Here is a 19,915-nt window from a genome sequence, read left to right as displayed (position 1 = left end):
CTGCTCACTTGAGAGCAGAACATTCCATGATGTCGTTATTTTAAGTTCCATTTATTGGAGTGCTAGTGAGACTGAGTGTTTGTTGTGTGTTATCTATTTTCTTTGTCCTTGTGAATTGACATTATGTTTCTTATGACAATTTTCCATTGGGTTTGTTAATTCATTCATAATTATGGTTGTCGTAATTATGGTTTTTCTCACTGACCTCTCTGAGTGCTTTACATGGTAAAGATAATAACTTTTTGACGTATTTGTTAAAAATACATTCCTGGTTTGTTTACCTTTTACATTACTTTGGGATATTTTTAGGTATATAGCACTTTTTATGCAGTTGCATCTGTAGATCTTTTCCTTTCAAAGCACATGATTTCAACTTTAAATGCCATTTTTATAATGATAAGGTCTTAATGATCTTAATCAGAATTCCTTCTGGAATCTTTGGAAAGGCATTGAAAATCTAGTTTCTTCCCTGGGCACCTGTCCATCCTCCCAAGTCATGTAAAGGGCAGTAAATGTTGGTCACAGACTAAGGCAAAACCTTGCCTGAGGTCACACAGGTGGTAAGTGGCCATTCCCAGGTCACTCATCTGGCAGTCTGTTCTCAGGTGTCTGTGTGGGGGGTGGGGTTTGTTTGATGATGACTCACGTGGCTGGCTGGGGACCCATGAGATGCAGGTAGCCTTGTGGTGTCAGACATGGTGTGCATTCAGTAACCGCCCCTTGTGACTGAATGCACAAAGCCACCTGTGACTGGCTCCCCTCCCAAAACAGTGCTCTGGGGAGTATTATGTAAAGTGCTGAGTAAACACAACTCAGTTTATTCAACGTTCCTGAGAAAGAGCCGCCCAGCCCCCAGCACGCCCCCGGAGGATGTGGCCATGTCAGACCCAGCAGGTCCCTCCCGTCCTTGGAGAGGGCCCTCCTGGGTTCCTCTCAGCCCGCTGCTCACCGCTGCAGGGCCTTCTGCATGGTGGTCTCCACGTCTCCCTGAGCCGCAGCTGAGAGCCACGTGTCCTGCAGGGTGAGTGTCGGGCTCCAGGACGTGGCATGTTTGAGCAGAACTAAGCATCGCTACCGAGCACCTGGGGCAAAGAGGGGGCACAAGAGGTGTTGGATCAATGCTCGTGGGTGGGGAACAGAGAGCAGGGACTGCCCGTGATTGGGCTGGCTGGTTTGGTGTGGGGCTGGGACAGTGGGTTGAGGGCTTCTTCCTCTCTTCCATCCCCTGTGTCTCCTTGGAGGGCAGCAGACCATGGGAAGTTCACAGCCTTGCTGAGAGTTCTCCCACCCCGGGCCCTTCCTGTTAGGCTCTTTCCCACACCCCAGCAAGAGGTGGGTATCCCAGACCCACAGCCTTGGGCCCCCACCTTAGATCCTTAGGGCTCTTCTTGCTCTCAGCAGCCACATGAGATGAGGGACACATCCCCCTTTACAGCTGAGGAAAGGGGGTCCGTCTGCCATTGACCCCCAGAACCCTGCCAAGCTGGTCAGCATGGCACCATGCTCTGTGCCCTAAACACCAAGAGCTGTGCCAGCTTCCCTCGCCTGCCAGCGCCTCCCGGAATCCCACAGGCGTGGGTGGGAGCAGGAGGTGGTGTCCAGGGGGTTCATGTTAAGGGGGCCTGACTCTGCCAGGGGGAGGGGCCCAGTTCCCCATTTGTGACAGTTTTGGTGTCCTGGACTTAGACCAGCGTTTTCTCATTTCCTCAGGAAACACTAGCCATGCCGTGTGTTTATGAACGATGGTCAAATGTTTGAAGGTCAAATGTTTGGGAGTTGCTGTGTATCTCTCCCTCAGAGAGAACGTTGGTGCTGAGAGTGCACCCCAAAAGCAAAGTGGGTCAGTGGGACCGGCTGAGAACGCTGACAGGACAGCCAGGGTGACTGACCGTCTGGTCTGCTCGGGACTGAGGGTTTTCCTGGGACATGGGAATTTCATTGCTGAAACTGGGTCAGTCCTGAGCAAACAGTGATGAATTGTCACCCTGGAGCTGAAGAGCTCTGAAGGAAAGCTAGGAGGGGCAACAGAGGCCCCCGCCTGCGAGGTGTCAGTCAGCCCAAAGTGTCAGTCAGCCCCACTCATCCAAATACACCTCATTTAAAAACTGTCCATACCAGTCTGACCAAACTGAGGCCAACTTCCATTTTCTATTTAGAGGCACAAAGCTTTCGCAACATCTAAGTGAAGTGCCACTCCAATTAGGAATGTCACACAGTGTTCCTCGGTGATCTTGCTGCAAATGGCATCCTGCCCTGGGGGCCTGCCCTCCTCCCACCACCCCCTGGGGCAGCCCTGTTGTCTCAGCACCCCAGACCCTGCCTCTGGGTAGCCGAGTCCAAGGTCAGGGACCAACACTGCACATGCCCAGCAGAGGAGCCTGAATGCGGGACATCAGAGGGTGTACAGGTGACAGCGAGTCACACATCTCCCTCGAGTTCAAAGCCAATCAGAAAGATAGAAGTTTCTTTCTTTCTTTTTTTTTTTTTTTTTTAAACATTTTATTGGGGAAGGGGAACAGGACTTTATTGGGTAACAGTTTATTGGGTAACTTTATTGGGTAACAGGGTTTTTTCTAAGTCAAGTTGTTCTCCTTTCAATCTTAGTTGTGGAGGGCACAGCTCAGCCCCAGGTCCAGTTGCCGTTACTAGTTGCAGGGGGCGCAGCCCACCATCCCTTGCGGGAGTCGAACCGGCAACCTTGTGGTTGAGAGGACGCGCTCCAACCAACTGAGCCATCCAGGAGCTCAGCGGCAGGTGCCATGTTCAATCTTAGTTGCAGGGGGCACAGCCCACCATCCCTTGCGGGAGTCGAATTGAACTGGCAACCTTGTGGTTGAGAGCCCACTGGCCCATGTGGGAATCGAACTGGCAGCCTTCGGAGTTAGGAGCGTGGAGCTCTAACCGCCTTGAGCCACCGGGCCGGCCCCGAGAAAGACAGAAGTTTTTAAAAATCTGTGTTCTCGCTGGTAACAGCAAATCAGATAGGGTGGCTTAGGCGACGGCCAGTTAAGGTGTTTAGTAGTTGGCCTGGAGCGGAGTCCTTGGCCCTTCTCTGAAGGGAGAGTTAGGTTCAGAGGAGACAGCCCCCCCACCCCCTAGTCCTGAGACTCAGGCCCTGCACCCAAGGGGCATGTGAGAGCTGGCGGGGGTGGGGGTGCACTGGCCACGTTCCCCATAGAAAGTCCTCCTGTCCCCAGTGTCCAGTGGGTTGACTCACCTGTCCCCTGGGGGTTTGGGGGCATCAGGTGTCTCCATCCCCAGACCCCTCGCTGCTGGAGGGTGACAGAGCCATGAGCCTGCAGGTTCTCACTCCCAGAATGAGGCCCAGCAGATAGGGCAGACATCTCTCTGATTCAAACTCCTGACCTCACTGCCCAGGGCACACTGGCCTGTACTTCATCCTCATTTACCACTTGCTGAAAAGGACTCATCCAGATTCTCCTTTATATGCAAATATGCATATCGAGTCTTTTTTTTTTTTTTTTAACAATAAGGGAAAACCTGACACCGTGCTCTATAAAACCTGTCCTAAGACAAGCTTGTCATAGTAACTTAAAACTGGAACTTTCCCATTTTAATTTTACTCATTTTATGACTGCTTACTGAGGATATTAAAAATGAAATATTATTGCCCCCACCCCCGTCAAAACTATGCATGCCTGTTTCTAAGACAACATGCATTTTCTCAGCAAAGTCTAACAAGATGCTCCCTCAGGTGCCTAACAAGATGCAGCTGGCTCTGGGCCGCTCTGGGGCCGAGCTAACTTTGAGGTTAGGAGGGAGCCTCCATGACTGTAGCTTTCTCTGGTCTTGTTCCCTCTATGGGGCCAGCACACTGCCCACCAGACCCCCACACCCTCACATCCTCCTTCTTCAGCAAAGGTTGGTTAGGTACCTGCTTCCTGCCCGACACTGTACCCGGTAAGGAAATGGACCAGAAAGCGTCCCATGTGATCCCACATTCAGGGGCTAGAGTGGGAGGGAGGGAGACAACAGTAGCCCATCACATGGGTGCTGGGACAGGCATTCATTCACAAGACGCGTGGCTCCATGGAGTCCACCCTATGGACTCAGGAAGCAGGACAGGCTTCCTGGAGGAGGCAGCAGCTAACTCAGGCCCAGGAGGCTGAGGAGATGTTAGCTCCCCAAAGGCCCGGGGCTGAGGCTGTGCTTGGGAGAGGTGGTGATGGTCCCGGCAGGGAGAGCAGCATGTGCAAAGGCCCTGGGGTGAAGGAAGGCGTGGCTTGTGTGAGGCGGACATTGTCAGGAGTGATGGAGATATGGGATATCCTCGAGGGCTTCAAGAAGGAGCAGGGAAGGTTCATGAATAGTGCATGTTTCTGAGAGAACTTGCAGGCTGGAGGGCTGGCAGAAAGGGATTTGGGGCAGACATAAGCCAGGGGGCTGAGAGGAGGCCTGAGCTGGGTGAAGGCAATAGGGAGGGGGCCCGGTCGGTGGGCTTGGGAAGTTGGTGAGGTGGAGCTTACACATGGGAAGTGACGGGAAGGGAGGAGCCCAGGCTGCTCCCAGCTTCCTGGTTTGGATGAAATGGGGCTCTTCCCCAACAGAGGGGCCTGGGAGGCATCTGATGTGCGCAGGGGTGTGGTGGGGCGGGGCGGGCTGGAGCAGACATTTCCGGGGGAGCAGAGAGAGCACGGGAGGAGTGTGGGGCAGGAGTGGGGAGGCCCAGGCAGGGCTCCTAAGGCACCAGGAGTTCTGGGTGGAGGAGGGATAGGAGGAGCAGATGGCAGCTAAGGGGCTGTGTGTCAGGAAAGTGGCCTGGTCCATAGGGGCAGGGGGGCAGGGAGATGCTTTGTTGGCTTCAGCAATCAGGAGGTCAAACGCACTCTGCTGCATGTGGTCCAGCCTGGATGCCCGCACATCCCCCACAGGCCTGGTCACCCAGTTACGTGGACTTCCTCCCGTCTCTCAGGTGAGCTCCTCATGGATTCACCTGTATAACACACCCTGGGCAACAGCTGCCTGTCTCCCATCACCCCTTCACAGGTCTCCCACCCATGCTTTCAGAGCCCGTGCCCTGGTACTCAGCACACGTGTGGCTCCCAGGTCCTCACAGCCCAAGCCCCCCACCACCTTTCCTACCCACACCCCACTGTGTAGCCACCTGGCTTTTCAGACGCGCTGCTGGGGGCTGCAGGGGGGCTGCTGCAGTGGGACAGTCCTGCTCCCCCCCCCGTGTGACCTTGGCCAGGTGACGTAACTCAGCCTCCACATCTTCACCTGAAAAATAGGGTGATGCTGCATAGTCTACAGGTGGCCGTGAGAGGGCCGGATGAGGTCACAGGCGTGGTGCCACCAGCAAGCGCTCGGGAGAGAACCTCAGTAACGCTCACCGCCTAGCTGTGGAGTCCCCGACGCACGAGTGCACGTGCACTGCGTCAGGCTCTCCCGCCACACATGCCCACTGCCTCCACTCACACAGGCTCGTCCGGGCACACAACCCACACCCACCTACAGGCACACGAACACGTGTGTGTCCATGACCCAGCCAATGGCTGAGCAAACATGCATCACAGCTGAAACATCTGTACAGACTTAGAATTTCCGTTTCGAGGATTGCCCTGGGATGTGATGGGGACCCTCTTGGAGACAGGAGTCCCGGCTAGGAGGCGATCCCCGCACACTCAGCCTTGGCAGAGCCACGTGGCGGGGGCTCCCTCCCGTCAGTGCCCTGTGTCCTGCTCTTTTTCAGTGGCTGAAGCAAATAGAGGGCACCGAGGCAGCCCTGACCCAGAAGATGCTGGACCTGGAGAAGGAAAAGGTAAAAACCTGGACCCCTGGGCGGGAGGAGGCTGAAAGGGCTCAGCTGATTCACTCCCAGGAAGGCTTTGCATGTATTTTCATATTATTTGTTTGCACGTGTTTCTACTGCTTTTGCTCTAGTGCTGTTCTGGGTAATTATCATCCATTCACTTCGTTATTCACTTAATACATCTTTTGGGGCCCTCTCCTATCCCCGGGGCCCTGCCGGGGTTAGCGGGTCAGTACCCAGTGAGCCCCACGCTGTCACGAGGAGCAGCTCCTGAGCCTGGGGGGCGGGGCATGTGCTCATGGGTGACAGCCACAGTGCAGCGTGGGAACATCAGGAGAGGCATATTGGTGACACACAGGAGCTTGGCTCAGTGCTCTGGAGACGCATAGAAGCAGCTCCAGGCTTCACTATCCCCCTTACTGGCCATGAGAGCCTGGGAAAGACTCACTGGACCTTAGTTTCCTCACCGATAAATGGGGTTCTAATCTCTGCCTCGCTGGGCTGTGTGTCTGGGAGACGCCTGCTTTTACTCAGAGCTGGGCACATGCGGGCACCTCGTGGCGGTTGTTCACTGGGGGCGGTGAGCAGGCGTACAGGGAAGGGAGCTGGTTTACGCAGCCACGGGATGTCGAAGGAGATGGTTGAGTTTTCTAAGTAGAAATCAGAGGCGAAGGAAGGAGGTGGAAGGAATAGTCTAAGGCCTGGGGCAGTGTGTGATGTGGAAAGAGCCCTGGGCTGGTATCCCAAGGCCTGGGTTCCTCATCCCACCTGTCACTGGTGAACTAGGCCTCTGGAGCACGGCACTGGTCCTCTCTGTCCCTCGGCTTCCTCATCTATAAAATCAAATGGATGCAGCTGATGACCTGTAACCCTGAAACCCTCAAGTCAGCACTAGAAAGAGATTTGTGATCTGGAGAGATGGTGGTGCTTGTGGGGACCGAAAGGTGGGGGGCAGTTTAGGGCAGTGAGACTACTGAGGAAGTGGGTGACGCTGCTCGTGTGGGAGGAAGAGCTAGGTCGGGAGCTATGGAGATGGCCTCAGCGGCCAGCAGGATGTGGCAAGAGGAGCATGGAAAGGATTTCTGAAAGGATTCCTGCAATCCAGGCGTGGGGACCAGGTCAGAGGGGCTGTCCCTTCATTGCCGTCAGACACCCGTGAGGAAGGAAGCCGGGAGATGCTGGGACCGGCTGGATCAAGGTTCCTGGGCCGGCGAGGCTCCCACCAGGGGATTCATGCAGGGCACGAGTGGGGCGGACCCCCACAGCCTTCTCCTCTGAGCGTCCCTACCTCGGGAGACTGTCCCTCTAGCACAGAAGAGCCGCGCTGTGGCGGGTTCGCTTGAGCTTGGCGCCTCTTCTTTTCCAGGACCTGTTCAGCAGGCAGAAAGGTTACCTGGAGGAGGAGCTCGACTACCGGAAGCAGGCCCTGGACCAGGCCCACCTGGTAGGACCGGGCGTGGGTGGGACATCTTGGCTTTTTCAGACTCAGCATCAGAGGCTGATGTTTCCCTTGGGGTTGACACTGCATGTAGGGTCCTCGCCCCGCTGGGTGGGAGTGATGAAAACGCCATATGACCGGACAGACAAATTGTCGCCTTTTCTAAATCAATCATGCTTTTCAAAAGCAGTTAGCTTGATGATTTCTTTAGACATGGTTGTTTAATTCTAGTGATCAACTGACACGCATGAAAAGAAACAGTCTTTGTTTAAACATCAATATTTATTTATGCTTAAAATCCCAAAGCAAATGTTCCTATAAATAGGAAAAAGAGACAGTCACAAAGGAACGCAGAGGTAAAGTGATGAGTGGAGGTTGGTGATCTTCAGAACAAACATTACTGGTGAAGTCCTCTGGAAATTGCATTTGGATCACAAAATTGGTTCTGGGCTTCCGGGGGGTAACGAAAATGACCATGTCCAGGTTCCTATGTCCTGTGACTTTGAGGACACTCCAAGCCGCATGCTCCTGGCACTGAGGGAACTTCTTCCTTGGGAGGGTGAGATAATGAGCTAGTCGGCCTTTCCAGGATGTCTCCAAGAGCAGAGAAAATTTAGAATTCAGTGTGTCTCCTTGCAGGAAGCAGTGGTCTTACCCAGATTACTTGTACTTAAAGTCATTTTACAACATGGGTTTGTGCCTAAGAAATGCAGTCAGTACCTGAAAAGGCACATTCAAACCCCAGTTTCCATGAGCATCTCCAGGGAGACAGACAGCAGGCAGCCTGGCCTGAGCACAGATGGCAGCTCCTGGGTGTGAGGCTGGTCCCCCTCACATGACCCGGGGCCCTTCGTGTCCAGCTGCGGGGCAGGCGGCAGGAGATGCAGGCGGTCAGGGCAGATGGAGCCTCAGAAGACACTGCATGTCCCCTCTCAGTCCTCATTTCTGGGGGCACAGTGTTGCAACAGTGTCTAAGGGCGATTGAAAAATGAAAGCGGACTCAGCCTTCTCTCGCCTTCTTTCACGGTTTTGGTTTTCCCTTGATTCTGTCCAGTCTTGGTCCTTTTGCAAGCGCCCTTTCCTGCTGCACTATGCACCATCCCTGTTACGTAGCACTGCCCTCCTCTAGCTTTTCCCAAAAAGCTCTAAAGAATACGATTCTAGGAGACATTACAGGATCTGCAGGCCAAAAAGAAGGAGGGGCTGCGGTAGAATAAGTTTGGAAAACTCTGAAGGTCTTCTTGGGTCCTTAATATGCTCCGCGATGGGCTGAGACTCAGTTTACCAGTTTCCTGGATCACGAGGCCCTCTTTTCCAGGGACATCTTCTAAGACAGATGTTTCCCAACACACCTTGGAAAACCTTGGTGTCCACCCTCTGTTGTCAAAGTACCACGTGCAGAAAGGCCCTGGGGGACACTGCAAGGCCTGGTTCTGCAGCCGAGGCCCCTCTGCTTGCTGATCCTGCCACCGTGTAGGCGCTACATTCATTTTCAAAGACAATTCCAAGGCTTGAAGTGGGATTTCAGGCCCATGACGAGACGAGTTCTGATACAGCGCTAGACTGACGTGAACAGTCGGGGATGTAAAATGTTCCAAGAGGGTGGCAGTGCCGTGTGCCCAGGCGGGAGTGAGCACGGCAGTTGCATGCCCATGTGCCTCTGTCATTGAGTGGAGGACAGGTGAGTGAGATGGGGCAGGGCCACAGTGGAGCTTCTGGAATTGGGTGGTAGGGTCCCAGTTAGAAGCTGGTGACATGGGAGTCTCCACGGAGCTCAGCTGCTGAATGGAGAGGGGTTGAGGCAGCAGGCCCAGGCAAGCTCCCGCTCCCTGGGGAGCCCACATGGGGACCCCTCTGCTATGCCAGTGGACACACTCTCACCTTCTAATTTCCCAGGGGCGACCGCTGGGTCCAGGTGATAATACCTGTTGGTTGAAATCGGTCCTGGCCTCATGGGCCTGGAACTCCTCCAGGGAGCTGGCACCGCCATGCTGAGGCAGGCTAGAGGAAGCTGGACGAGCAGGTGGCCACACAGTAGCAGAGGGTCACCGTGTTGACCTCCAGCCTCAAATCACCTCTCGCCTCTTCTCGTCAGTTTCCATCTAAACTGATGACTGATCTGTGCCATCTTAGGATGAGAAGGAGCTGTTCCTTAAGAAGGGATGTGGGTGGGCATTTAAGAGGCAGAGAAGGAGGTAATTCTCTCTTTTGTCCCTAGAAAGTCCCGTGAAAGCAATTATGTTTAAGTGTTTTGCTGTGAAGTGTAAAAGAAATCACCTCCTCTAATGACTAAAACTCTGAGCTGTCACAGGGTCCCCCAGATAATCACGAATCTCTCATTCACTTTTTCAGGGGGCAGGCCGACGATTAAAACATTGTCACCATTTGCTTTGGGTCAAAATTGCCTTCCTAACTAGCCAGCTATAAACCAAATGTGTGTGATTTGAGATGTATTTTCCCATTGACACCCATGATAAAAGGGGGGACTTGTTCCCACGGTGGGGAAGTACATTAGAAGCCAGGGATAAAAGAACCAGTTGAATCAAACCTCCCTCTGAATCACACATTTTAAGGGGCGGTTATGATTATTCTTGCTGCCTTTGAATCGAGTAAGACACATTCTCAAAAATGTGTACATGGGGCTGGAAGGGGCTCTCCCTCTCCTCCGCCCCCACCCACCCCCACCCCAGTAACTGCTGGTTGCTGCGCACACCCCTTCCCGCCCAGGCTTTGCCTCCCTCGGCCACAGGGGCCTGGCCACCCATTTGCGACCTTCCACTATCCGTGTCATTTGGGCTGCTCAGAAAATCCAGGACCTGGAGGCCACGCTGTACAGCGCATTGCAGCAGGAGCCGGGCGGCAAGGCCAGCGAGACGCTGAGCGAGGGCCAGCGGGAGGACCTGCAGGCGGCCGTGGAGAAGGTGCGCAGGCAGATCCTACGGCAGAGCCGCGAGTTCGACAGCCAGATCCTCCGCGAGCGAATGGAGCTACTGCAGCAGGCCCAGCAGGTGAGGGCGGGGCCTGACACGTCCCGCGGCTTCTCCACCCCACACGCCCCCTTGGGCACACAACACCCCTCACCTGCACCACGGGCCCTCTCCCTGCCAAGCCATCCGCCCACGCCCACCGCGCCAAACAGAAGGAGCCTTCCTAACACACAACATGTCACCACCCCTCCCCAAGACCCTCCCCATGGCCCATAAAGCCTGGGTTGCTTTGGCCTGATGTCCTGAGCCCTCTGGGTCCTTGCTGACCTCTACGATGCATCGTCCACCTCTCTATCGAGCTTGTCCTGCTTGATGTTACACGATCTTTGTTTGTAACTTTTCTAATGTCTCCTTCCCGAGCACTGTTCCAGCTGCTGGGAACACAACACTTACCCTCATGAAGCTTACATTCTTGTGTGGGGAGACAGACCAGTGCTGGCACATAGGAGGAGCTCCATATATGTTGTGTGGATATAGTTCACACCAACATTACGAGTGGGAACCACTGAGGTACTTTCACAGGTGAGGCGAGTGAGGCTCAGAGAGGGTGAGCAACTTGCCCAGGGTCACACAGCCAGGAAGTAGCAGAGCTGGGATGGAATCAGGAAACTTAAGCACTAGTCCTTCAGGCCTCCCATACCTTGATGAGAGGCGGACCCTGATTGTTAGTTGAGAGTAAGGTCAGGAAAGACTAGGAAAGCCATCTTCTCAGGTGAGTTTTAGAGCCCAGAAGTGGTTCCTGGACATTTTTGCAAATCCTTTGGAAGCTGAAAAGCACTGGCCTTCCTCTACGTGGTACTGTAGTTTACGAGGCTCCCAGGTCCCCATCTCACCCTCAGGGTCATGGGGTCACTGAGGATATTACAGAAGTGGGATTCGGGCCTAGAGAGTCCACCAGCTGGTCAGCCTGAGGTCCAGGATCCAAGCCAGGGTCTAGCTGAGTTCTGTGCTCGTTCTCAGATGCTCTCTGCCTCCCCACCTTGCAAAAGGACCTTTGGGGACAATCCTGGTCAGATTGAGGTAACCTGAGGTGGAAGATAATTAGAAATTGCCAGTTTTCCTAATCCTTTGTGGAGTCTGCAGTCTGTGCCAACTCTGCTCTAAGCACTTCACATAGGTTCACTGGATAAATCCTCAGCCTAACCAGCATGGTTAGCCCCAATTTATAGATAAGGAAACCAGGGCTGGAGAAGTTGAATGACTTGCCCAAAGTCCTACATCTGACAGCATAAGTAGTTTTTGAGTCTCTTCCTTCCTCGTGCTAACCCATCCTCTGTTTTGCTATCATTATCATCTTTCTAAATCAAAATCTCATCATTTCCCTGCTTAAAACCCTTCACTGGTTCTCTGTGACAACCCCAAATCTGTGATCTCCTCATCAGGACATTCCAGAACCCCCAAGACCTGGCTTCTGCGCACCACGTCCGCATCAGTCCCAAGCTGGGTTCTGTGCGTTCTCTGGGCGCCCCCAGCCCACAGTTCAATGCCTCAACCTCCTCACCTCCTCACAACTCAAGTGGGACCTGCCCTGAGCATCCATGTAAAGTAGCCCCACCCTCTTCCACACCCCTGCTTGATTTTCTCCATGACACTTGTATTCGCCCGTGCGCCATCTGTGTGTTTGTGTGCGGCCATTGTCGGAACCCGATTGGCCCTGGGCATATTGAGCCATATTGGCCAGGTGGATGAATGTGCTTCTCAAAGTGGGGCCCCCAGACCAGCAGCATCTGTGCCACTGGGGGCTTGTGAGAGCTGAGGCTCTCAGGCTCCACACCCAGAATGGCTGGTCAGAAACTGGCGGGCCCCAACCATCTGCATCTTAGCAAGCCCTCCAGGTAACACTGATCTAAGGTCCGAGTCCCGGCCTGGTGAAGGGTCTGTGCAAGCCACGTGCTTATCCAGGCTGGCCTGAGTCTTCCGCCTTCAGCCTGACAGACAGCATTCTCTCTGGATGAGGCTGGGCAGTTGTGTGGGGGTACTAGCACTTGAGGGGTGACCAAGTGCTATTGGGCATATGACAGACAAGAAAGTTGTGCTTGCCGGCCCCTCTGGGTGGGAAGCTGTGTGGACCTGGAAGGAACTGATTATAAATCACCGAGGGAGGGTGAGTGCTCCAGGGGACATTCAGAGGGCACAGTGCCAGATAGGGTGACCAACTGTCCCAGTGTGCCTGGGACTGAGTGGTTTCCCGGGCCCCTGGACTTTCAGTGCTAAGACCAGGAATGTCCTAGACCCATCGGGACAGTGGGTGCTACTAATACTTAGTGTTAGTGGGGGATGTCTCCTGCAGGCACTTGCTTCTTCTGCCCAGCACCCAGCGTCTAGCTAAATAAAAGCACATAATGTGGTGATCAAATCCGTGATCCTGCCCAGGGTGCCTCCATGTCTTAGTCTTGATGTTTAGCTTTTAAAGAGATCCTGTCTTAAAAGTACACACTGTATAATTCCATTTCCACGTGCTTCGAGAACAGGCAGACTCCGTCTTTAGTGAGTGAGGTCAGAGCAGAGCTCCTTAGGGGGCCTGAGGAGCCACCTGGAGGCCAGGGGGGCTCTCCATCTTGGTCTGGGCAGTGGCGATCCAGGTCTGAGCACGTGCAGGAGTGAGTTAGTCGAGCTGCCCTCTAGGTGTCTGCACACGCCACTGCCTCTGTGCTACACACGGTAAACAAGGAAGCGTAAGCTTGAGCCCCTGGACATGTCACCTCTGATACCTAACGTGATGTGTTTCAGAAAATCCGGGAACTGGAGGATAAGCTGGAGGTCCAGCGGCGACACCTGAAGGAACTGGAGGAAAAGGTGGGTGGTCTGAGCTCGGGCCGTCCGCTGGGCTTGTTTCCATGAGATGTTGGCATGGGTACCTCTTCTTCCCTCCTGCCCGCTCGTAATGCACAAAGAATAGCCTCTGTCTCCACTCCTCCCTTGTTGGCCCCGTTTCCCCAAATCGGCACGTCCCAGAAACAAGTAGCTGCTTCAAGCATTTTTCTAGGGAAGAAAAGTGCAGTCTGGGATCAACTTTGTGTGTGGGGAGCGGGGGGATGTCTTTCATTTTCACAAAAGACCTGCTGAATCCCTCCGCCACCACCTTGCTAGGAAGGCTGGGTGACTCTATTTTGAGTGATAAACCAGCCACGGCATTAGTTCTTTCCCAGAGACTCATTCACCTTCCATGACCTCTATACACCAAAGACCAGTTGTGTGGTCTTGGAAGTCTCTTCCCTCCCAGAAGGAAGTGAGGCTGGCCTGTCACATGTCGTGGGTGAGGAAACTGAACCCTAGAAAGATTCAGACACTTTCCCATGATTTCACAGCTGGGAAGGGACCGCTAGGCTCTCTAAGTGTGTCACAGCCACGTCACCAGCCCTTCCGCCACACGCTGTTGATCCAGGCAGATGCATGAGTCCTACTCAGGACCACATGTGTGTGACATCTTTGTCATGGCACTTACTGCCTCCTGTACATATTCCCAGTGGCCGTGGATTCCTTGGGGACAGGGCTCAGCCTTTATTCATCTCTTGATCCAAGACAGTTCTTGCCAGGGAACAGGGCATCAGCAAGTGTTTGCAGGATCAGTGAGAGAAGTAGAGAGAAAACCCATAATTGCACATTTTGTATCGCCCAGGTGGGCTCACGGGTGCACACAAGGGGAAGGGCTCTAACCCGATCCGGGGGGTCAGTAGGGGACTATGTGACCCCAGGCTGAATCCTGAAGGGCGATGTGCGGTCACCTCGGGGAAGAGGAGAAAGGGCATTTGTGACCTTCAGTTGTCAGAGGCGAGTCTTGTGAGAGAGGAAGCTGGCTCATACCTTGGACAAAGTAGGGCCACCTCCAGAGGTCCCATTTCAGAGCTGTCTACAAATGGGGTGACAGCCTACCCCTGTCTGGAGGGAGTCAAACACAACCTCCCCATTGAGATAGGACAGCTTCCTCAGACGCAATGCCCGTTTCGGAACCTTCCTCTCCTTTCTCTCATGAGAGTCTGCTTTCAGGCAGGCAGGTTAGTAGATCACTTTTCTGGCAATGGCCCATCTCCACCTGACACCTCAGGGCCTCTGGACCTGCACAACCGGCGGTGTCCTCAGGGGGGCAGCAGAGGGTCAAGGCTGGAGAAAACCTGGAAGGCCCTGCGGGAATTCAGGTTTAAGCAGATTCCTAGAGTCTCCATTTGCCAGATGTCCACACCCACCAACCATCCAGTTTTGAGGACCGGAGGGAATCTCAAGTGTAATGCAATTCAAGAATTTCTCGGGGATAACCTGGCTTTGCCCACGGATATGTCCGGGCTTCACACCTGTCTTTGCTCCACGTGGGTCTTGAGACTCTGGGGGATTTATCCCTCTGCTCCCAGTGGCCTGGGTGTTCCCAGCTGCCTCTGCAAATGGCGCTCTCCGTCTCCTAGGGTGGAGTTCAGGATTAAATGAGATTCAATGCGATGGAGGATGTGAGATTCTGAGCTAAGGCCGGGAGGAGGTGGGTGGGCGCCGGCAATGGCTCCGCCTCTCTGTCTCCCAGCCAGCTTCAGCACTTTTGCCATAAAAGGGATCCTAGAGCAAGACATGGCAGAGAAAAGACCTCACACTTGCCATAACTGAGCTTGCTGACTAAATTTTAAAAGGGTGGAAAGGCCCTGAGCAGGGGAGACCAACTGGGAAATGTCTGAATCCTCTTTCTTGCTCTGTTTTGCTCTTTTCTCAAAGCAGATGGTTGTGGGTGGCTCTGTCTCCTTTACAGAAAGGAGTGGCTGAGGCTGGCATGCAGAGCAGATGGACCCCTGGGGACACTTTCCCTGCCACACCCCACTGGGTGGTCTTGGCAAGTCCCTCCCACCCCCTGGGCCTCAGTTTCCCCATGAAGAAAATGAAGAGCTAGGTGATTCCTTAGGCCCCTTCTAGCTCTAACTTCCAATAATTATAAAACGTGTTTAAAAGCTGGCTGTCTGTTTGGATTTTAACTTTTTCAATAAATAATATTGGGAAGCCAGTATCTTGTTTTGAGAAAACAAAAAACAAAAAACAAAAACCACAAAAACCAAGAATTATTGCTAAAAGACCCAGGTGATGTTTAGACGTGTTTCACCTAATGACCAGAAATTCTTTTTGAATAAAGCAAGTCATGAGTTAGTTGATGAAAAGACAAAACTACTTTTAAACTGACCTGTACGATTGTTCCTTTCTTGAAGACCAATTTTTTTCCTGCTATTTTTTTTTCTTTTGAAAGTAGCCTAATCAAGAGGCAGAAAAGATTTTAAATAGTGACTCTCTTGGGAGAGGGAGGCCTGGCAGGGATGGTGTAGGGCGAGGGCTTCCATTTGTCGGCAGGTTGGACTGGATGATGTCTGTCCTGGAGGGGACACTGCCTGGCCCTGGAAGCCACCAACCATGCCATCAGAGGGTCCTTCCCTCATAGATGCTGTCCTACCAGGTTCTGTAAGAAAGCCACATCTCAGCCCCATAAGTCCTGGTCCCTGGAGTAGCTCTTCCCTGTGTGAATTAGCCAGATGTTTGGGGAGTAGGTGGGGTTACCCATGGCCCCCCAGGATGGCTTTCCTAGGTGAAGTCAGCTGCTGAAGCCTCTTACTTGCTGTTTCTCTTTCCAAACCTAATCCCAGTGTCGTAGTTCTTATAAGATGCTGTCACTGAATTCCATACTACATATCTTACATCTTTTTTTTCTTTTCTTTTTTTTTCCTCATTTTCTTTTGGTCTTATTTTATAGTTTTTGTTCCTTTTTTTGTTTTTCTCACTAGCATTCATTCTGTGGCCTTGATGACTTCTGTGAGCCAAGAACTCGGGTTGGTATCCTTTCATTTTCAGATAAAAATGGTGATTTTTTTAAAAAGAGGATTCCTCCCGACTCGATCGTGACGTTGCCCGGGAGCCGAGGCGCTGTGTGTGGCAGGCAGCCTTGTGGGAGTTGCTCAGCACTCAGGCTCATTGGCCCAGGGCGCAGGGGTCACTGGCGAGTTCCAGACCTGGGATGAAGATAGGAGCGCCTTGGGAACAAGAATGGACTATGGGAACTGGTTGTCCCCCTGTTGCATTTCATCTTGAAAAGGGCTCCCCCCCCCCCCCAAGTTCTTTCCATTTGGCTTTAGTTTGTGGTGCTCTCTAATGCCTGTGGATCAGTAAATCCTCCATAGTGTCCAGGCCAGAGTGGGCTTCCAGGGAGGGTCAGGGGTCTGTCAGCTGGAGCAGGAGGCTGATGGGTAGGGCCATGATCTGCATACAAAATGCCCAGGAAGCCTGTGTAATGAGCCCTCAGCTCCCTGCCCCTCCCCCTCCTTCTGCCCTGGACGCCCCCAGCCTGGTTTGAATGCCCGCACCAGGCTCAGGGACCTCCAGATGAAACCTCCTGGCAGCTGGTCTTAGTCTGTTCACCAGGCCCTGCGTGTCTCCCCCTGAGCTCCTGTTTTGGCACCCAGGGCCCTCCCCGTTCTCCCTGTTCTGAGTGCCCAGCTTGGGGCTGGGCTCCTACAGCCTCGAGTTTTGCCCCTGAATCCAGCCCCGTGAGCTCTGGGGACACCCAAAATGTGCATGAGCTGCCTGGACCTCGGGCTGAGCTCTCATGCCGGGTCCCTGCCTGCTGTTCTCGTGGTTGCCCTGAGCCTGAGCCCGGCACGCAAGGGCTCTGCCTTGTAGCTTCTCTGCCCTAATGCCTAGGTCGGCGCTTGACACGTGGACAAAGTTCACTCAGTGTTTGTGCAGTGAGCCAAGGAATGACCCCAGGTCTCCTCAGGTCGGGAGTGGGGAGCCCTGGGGGTGGGGGTGGGTATTGGAGGACAGGTGCTCTGAGTCCTGTCTCCTCTTCCCCTGGGTTGTCAGGGAGGGTCCCTCAGGGCTCAGCTGGAGAGTTCAGGACAACAGTTGGGGTAGGTGGGAGCAGACAAGCCAGGGGCCTCTCCAACCGTTTCAACCCTTGGTTCTTGTGTCATATCAAATTATTTTTTAATTCTACAGGATAGAAAAAGAGCTTAATGGAATAAACTGAGTTCCTATGGCAACCCCAACCCCACTCAAACCAAAATTCAACTGCAAAACAAGCTATTCCAAGCCCAGAGACTGAAACCAGAATTCACGTATACTTGACGACAGCTTGATGGGGAGGCCTTTTTGCATCTACGGCTGGGTCCTGGCCAGGCCGAGCTGTAGGAACTCTGCAGGGACAATAGGGGTTTTGTGAGTCCCGGGGCCACATCTGCGTCCCCACTGTGGTACCTTCAAAAGCCCGAGCGGCAGTGACCTGAGTACCAGGAAACTAAGTGCAATTACCAGAAACTGAGTGATGGCAGAGCTACTGCCCTGTCTGGGGACAGGCCTGTGTCCCTGCACTGTTTACCTCCCCTGGCCATGGCGTGTGTGCCTGGCTGGACATAGACCGTGTACATACGAGTCCATGAACTGTGCCCTGTGCATCCAGAATCTGTCAGCCAGTCTGACTTGCAAATGTCCCTGTGATCTGAACCCAAAGGCAAGCCCGAGTCAGCAAAACCCTCCAGGTCCACATGTGGCTGGATTTAGCAGCTGGTGGCCAGAGAGAGGAGGGCCCGGAGCCTTGCCCACGGTGGAGGGTGGACCCCAGGGACCTCAGATTTCCAAAGAGGAAGCCACAGGTTCCACCACGCTCGTGGGTGTGACATAGAGAAAGTCCCAGAGCATGACAGTGTCTGGGGCCGTGTGGAATGAGGACTGAGAGATGGACATGGCCCCGACTCAACCACACGGGGGCTGTCTTGCATCTTGGTTGTACTTTCATGGGACGGCTGAGGAAGACATGCTGGGATGTGGAGTGTCCCTGGACCATCTCCGGGGAATGAGGCTCCTTCCACACTGGTCTGAGACCAGGCCACTCCCTTACAACCACAGAGAAGATCTCGGGAGACCAGCCCCTGAATCAAGCCTCCCAGGAAAAAGGACAGAGTGGGGCAGCCAAGGAGAAGGGGTAGCAGCTGGTGAGAGTCAAGTCCAGGAGGGATTCCTGGATAGGAGAAGTTACTTTTCGCTGCTGCTGCTGTTCTTCTAGGGTGGGTGGGTATGTGGGTGGGTGGCTAGGAGGGGGAGCATCTCCAGAAGAAGGCACCTGGTCACATGTCTGTCCTCTCCCAAGCTTTTGGGAGGAAGACTTTTAGAATTAGACTAGATCGCGTGAAACAGAAGGTGGTGCGTGTGTGGGAAAGAACAACCGCGTCTGTGTTGGAAGAAGCAGCTGAAGGCAAGGATGGGTGGATCCCAAGTCTGGGAAGAGTCGCTGCCCTCTGCTCATTGGGCTGCAAGAGCAATCCTGTCTAGTGATATCTAGTGAGAAGAACCTTTGGAGAAAGCTAAAATGACAGAAGTCCAGGCCACTGAGGGAATCACTGGGGAAAGGGGACCCAACAGAGGAGCTGACAGTTCTCAGAAGGGCAAGTCCAGGGCTGGAGTGGTTGGCAGAGAGGGGCACCCCAGCCATGTTGGGAGGGACGTTCAAACCAAATCAAAGGACTCAGGGCCTCTAAGCAAACACACACCAGGACAGCCGAGAAGTGACCGTTCTCTTTTGGATCTAAACCCAAAGCACCTAGTACACCAGCCCCCATGACTTACCAACATTTAGTGACCAAATGTGAATGAACTGACGTCTTTGCTGGAAGATACAGGCACCTGAGCCCTCCCTGTGGTGAGGGAATGTGGAGCCACAGAGCAGTGAAGAAGACAAAAGCATGTCTGCTTTCTCTGGGGTGAGGAAGCACAGAGAAGCTCTGCTTTGCTAACTTAGTGGACAGAAGTCCAGGAGGCACGCACGGGTGTCTGGGAAGCGGGTCCTAAGGCACCAAGTGGCCATCCTCTCCCAGCTGCAGGAGTGTGAGCCTCAGGCGCTCTGGTGTCCAAACTTCAGTCTGCTCACTCTCCCGCTCAGACCACGGGACTGGAATGGCATTGACTTTGAAGTCAGCCCCATCTGGGCCCACTCCCAGCCCGACCGCTTCCTGCAGTGGACAATGGCAAAGTTCTCGTCACCCTGAGTCTTCTTCATCGGTGGGATGGGGTGACTGTTCCCATGCAGGCCCTCATAAGAGGTCTTCTTTGGCCCAACTAGACACAGGACTCCCGGACCATGGCTAGAGATACAGCAGGTGACATCCCTCAGTGGGACGCATCCTCCAAGGAGACCATACAGCCCACGAGGACCAGGACGGATTCTCTTTGGCCGCCAGGAGACAGCTCAGGTGTGAGGCAGTGAGGCTTACACAGGCAGGTATGGGAGCTGCCTCGGCGTAGAAGACCAAAGTCCCCACTAGGAGCCAGCATTTCTTGTGACAGTCCCAGGCGTCGCTTCCACGGTCCTTGCCAGGGACAGATCCAGTTCCAAGATCCATTGTTCTCAGCGAACCTCAGAGCGCTGCCAGCCCACCAGGTGCGTACCCACACTTCACCCACAGCCCTCTGTGCCCAGGTGAGATGCACCCTCTCGGTTGTGATGGTGGTTGCCTAGTAACGCAGCCGACGTCACACGTGTGTATGGTTTCCAGGTGAGCAGAGCTACAAGGTCGGCTGCCCACAAGGTCAATTCCTCATGCGAAAAGGAGAAGGGTTGAGTCCACCCTTCACCACCACCCTCTTCACAGACCTATTGCGCAGATGAGAGGAGAGCCCGGGCCACGTTCTTGGCAGTCTCAGCCATGTGGTACAGCTTAAACCTGTGGTGTCCCACGCCTCACCCTGACACCTTGCTCCTCTGCAGGC

General features: G+C 53.8%; 2 protein-coding genes across 15 annotated transcripts in view; both read left to right on the top strand.

Annotated features, from left to right (window-relative positions):
- JAKMIP1 (janus kinase and microtubule interacting protein 1) overlaps positions 1–18,151 on the top strand; it is a 103,110-nt gene extending 84,959 nt beyond the window's left edge. For 3 of the 5 annotated variants that reach the window (XM_019748186.3, XM_019748182.3, XM_019748183.3), the window contains 6 exons: positions 5,714–5,782; positions 7,140–7,217; positions 10,016–10,219; positions 12,929–12,994; positions 15,943–15,987; positions 17,153–18,151. In XM_019748186.3, the coding sequence (XP_019603745.3) occupies positions 5,714–5,782; positions 7,140–7,217; positions 10,016–10,219; positions 12,929–12,994; positions 15,943–15,987; positions 17,153–17,170 (480 nt within the window). In that variant the 3' untranslated portion in view covers positions 17,171–18,151. Of the gene's footprint in view, positions 1–5,713; positions 5,783–7,139; positions 7,218–10,015; positions 10,220–12,928; positions 12,995–15,911; positions 15,988–17,152 lie in introns of all 5 variants that reach the window. The other 2 variants (XM_074321066.2, XM_019748185.3) reach the window with 1 other exon arrangement.
- A 100-nt stretch (positions 18,152–18,251) lies between these two features.
- Positions 18,252–19,915, top strand: part of C1H4orf50 (chromosome 1 C4orf50 homolog) — a 100,816-nt gene continuing 99,152 nt past the window's right edge. For 4 of the 10 annotated variants that reach the window (XM_088792961.1, XM_088792950.1, XM_088792954.1 and 1 more), the window contains exon 1: positions 18,254–19,586. The gene's annotated coding sequence lies outside the window, so the exon portion shown is untranslated. Of the gene's footprint in view, positions 19,587–19,915 lie in introns of all 10 variants that reach the window. The other 6 variants (XM_088792959.1, XM_088792956.1, XR_012492548.2 and 3 more) reach the window with 3 other exon arrangements.

The sequence above is a fragment of the Rhinolophus sinicus genome, chromosome 1, assembly GCF_057876585.1.
Source record: "Rhinolophus sinicus isolate RSI-liver-muscle chromosome 1, RSI-T2T, whole genome shotgun sequence".
Lineage (NCBI taxonomy): Eukaryota > Metazoa > Chordata > Mammalia > Chiroptera > Rhinolophidae > Rhinolophus > Rhinolophus sinicus.
This window is presented reverse-complemented; position numbering and strand designations above follow the sequence as displayed.